Source organism: Dendrobium catenatum, unplaced genomic scaffold (assembly GCF_001605985.2).
Source record: "Dendrobium catenatum unplaced genomic scaffold, ASM160598v2 fragScaff_scaffold_1651, whole genome shotgun sequence".
Taxonomy (NCBI): domain Eukaryota; kingdom Viridiplantae; phylum Streptophyta; class Magnoliopsida; order Asparagales; family Orchidaceae; genus Dendrobium; species Dendrobium catenatum.
Window position 1 is genome coordinate 528543 of NW_021320113.1, and position 2939 is coordinate 531481.

Below are 2939 nucleotides of genomic sequence, written 5' to 3' on the forward strand. Positions count from 1 at the left end.
CACTACTGATCAGAATGAAGCCCACACCAACGAACTGATGGAGCCTGAAGAGGAGCAGGACTCCCGCTGGGCGATGGATGCCGATCAAGGCAAGATGGTCGTCCAGCAAGATGTCCAACCAGCTCAGACCGTCTGGATGCCTGGATGGGGCTCAACCGATATGCTCGGCCCTGACCATTCGTCCGTAAATGTGGATTGTAGTATGAATGAGGAGAGTCCTGATAGCTCTAGGCGTGAACAGCCCCTGGTTTCAGCCTCCACTGACAATGAAGCTTCTGAACATTGCCCACAAGGTGTTTGTGGAAATGTCCCCAAGGCACAGAATTCTTCTTGGTCTATACCGCAGCCCTCCCTAGCTCCCAACTTGCCGCTGAATGGCCTTCCTAAGGGTCCTTTTGCTTGGAGCAAGGTCCAAAACGTGCCCTTAAAGCGTCTTAGCCGTGACCAATGGGTTGCCAAGGATGGGTAGTGTATTGAGCCTGAGATGGACTTCGTTAATGACAACTTAGCTAAGTTGGATACGGCTATTGTGGCAAAACTTATGGGGAGACGGATCTCGTTCCCTTCCTTACTTAAAGAGCTTAAGCGTAGATGGTACCACTTCGGGGACTTTGAGATCATGACCATTGCACCCAATACTTTTATTTGTTTATTTCAAAGTCATGCTATTAGAGATGCGGTTCTTTCGAGTGGGCTGTGGATTGTGGCCGGGAACATCATCGGGATGGACAAGTGGACCTCCACTTCTTCACCATCTTCCTTACAGGGGCTCCACTCTCCAATTTGGATCCGGCTACCTCAGCTATCGCTTATCTATTGCGACATTAACAACATCTCCCGCATTGCCAACGGAATTGGTGAGCCCCTTTGGATGGACTCGCACACAAGAACTTGGGGTAAGTCATCCTTTGCACGCATTTGTGTAAGGATTGATTTTTCACAAAAACTTGTTCCGGGAGTGTGGATCAATGGGATCCAGGGGAGATTTTTTCAAAGAATTGAGTACGAGGGCCTTACAATTTTTTGTTTCGATTGCGGTTATATTGGCCACGCCAATGGTAAGTGCCCGTCCAAGAGCCAACGGGGAAGACCGTCCCCATCCAGTTCCCGAGTCCCACAGCACACCCAAGCTTCACCTGAGGGATTACCCGTGAAGGATCCACCTCCGGGGTCGGGACAACCTATTGGCAATGGGCCTATGGACAAAGAAGAGCAAGAGGAGGATTCTCTTGGTGAATGGAATGTGGTTACCCGCAAGAAGAAAGGCAAACAGAAGGGGCCAAGTGTGCCTTCGGCAAATGGGCAGAGCAAGAAAACTGATCAGAACGTGCCTCCCCCTAGGGTACTCATGGAAGTCCAGCAGCAAATGGAGGAGATCTCCAACAGAATTGTAAACCCGAGCAACCGTCTTCCCAAGGATCAGAGGTTTACTTTCAACGCCGCCAAACCAGCCCAAGATACTTCACCATCAACGGTCAACCTTTCCAAACGCCAACACAAGGCACCCAAGACTTTTTTGGAGAAGCAGCTTCTCTAGTTGGGACCCATTGCCACTCTGCCCAGGAAGCGGAGGAAGAATCTTCAAGATGACATTGGCGTGGGACTTTGTCCCCTTTGAGGAACAATGAGGCCTTCCCTTATTACATGTCTTAGGGTGCTAGGAGTGTTCATACAACTGCCGGAGCAATGGGATATCTCTCAGTCCTAGACTGTTTATACCCATCTTTAGGTATCTCCCCCCTCTGGGGTTGTTCCTTGAGGATTCATGGGATTCTTTAGGCATGTATTTGGGGGTGGCCTCCTTGCGAATCAAAGGGGCTCTTCCTTGTTCTTTTTGCTTTTGTTTGTAGTGTCATACTTGTATGGGATATTTCACTGGTCCAGCTCTTCCCACTTTTGTTTTTTGTGTCGAGGGAAGATAGTTACAATTCCATACTTTGTATGTTTTTACCTTTACTTTGAGTAATGAAATATGCAACTTTCAGCTCTCTCTCTCTCTCTCTCTCTCTCTCTCTCTCTCTCTCTCTCTCTCTCCCTCCCTCCCTTTCTCTCTCTCTCTCTCTCTCTCTCTCTCCTTCTCCCCGTCTCTCCCTCTCTCTCTCTCTCCCCCTCTGTCTCTCTCTCTCTCCCTCTCTCTCTCCTGCACTCCCTTGCTCTTTCTTGCTCTCTATCTCTCTCACTCTCCCTCTCCCTCTCTCTCTCTTTCTCTCTCCCTTGCTCTCTCTTGCTCTCTCTTGTCCTTTCTCTAGCTTGCTCTCTCTTTCTCTCTATCTCTCTCTCCTTCTCTCTCTCCTGCACTCCCTTTCCCTTTCTTGCTCTCTCTCTCTCTCTCTCATTCTCTCTCACACACACTCTCTCCCTCTCTCCCTCTCTCTCAATTTCTCTCTCTCTCCCTCTCTCTCTCTCTCTTGCTCTCTCCCTTGCTCTCTCTTGCTCTATCTTTTTCTTTCTCTAGCTTGCTCTCACTCTCTCTCTCCCTCTCTCTCTCTCTCTCTTTCACTCCCTTGCTCTTTCTTGCTCTCTCACTCTCTCTCTCACTATCTCTCTCTCTCTCTCACTCTCTCTCTATCTTGCTCTATCTCTCTCTCTCTATCTCTCTCTCTATCTCTCTGCCCCTCTCTCTCTTGCTCTCTCCCTTGCTCTCTCTTGCTCTCTCTTGTTCTTTCTTATTCTTTCTCTAGCTTGCTCTCACTTGTTCTCTCTCTCTCTCTATCTCTCTCTCTATCTCTCTGCCCCTCTCTCTCTTGCTCTCTCCCTTGCTCTCTCTTGCTCTCTCTTGTTCTTTCTTATTCTTTCTCTAGCTTGCTCTCACTTGTTCTCTCTCTCTCATGCTTTCTCTCTCTATATCTCTCTCTATCTCTATCTCTATTTCTCTCTCTCTCCCCCCTCTCTCTCTCTCTTGCTCTCTCTCTTGCTCTCCCTTGTTCTTTCTCTAGCTT

General features: G+C 48.7%; 1 protein-coding gene across 1 annotated transcript; it reads left to right on the plus strand.

The window, feature by feature from the left end:
* The first annotated feature begins 484 nt into the window (after window positions 1-484).
* On the plus strand, window positions 485-1537 carry LOC114581322. The gene has a single exon (XM_028701214.1). The coding sequence runs from the start codon at window positions 485-487 to the stop codon at window positions 1535-1537; it is 1053 nt and encodes a 350-aa protein (XP_028557047.1).
* The last annotated feature ends 1402 nt before the right edge of the window (window positions 1538-2939 follow it).

Bases quoted from the DNA above. Each gene is read 5' to 3' on its own strand.
- LOC114581322 (XM_028701214.1), top strand. From the start codon at position 485: ATGGACTTCGTTAATGACAACTTAGCTAAGTTGGATACGGCTATTGTG.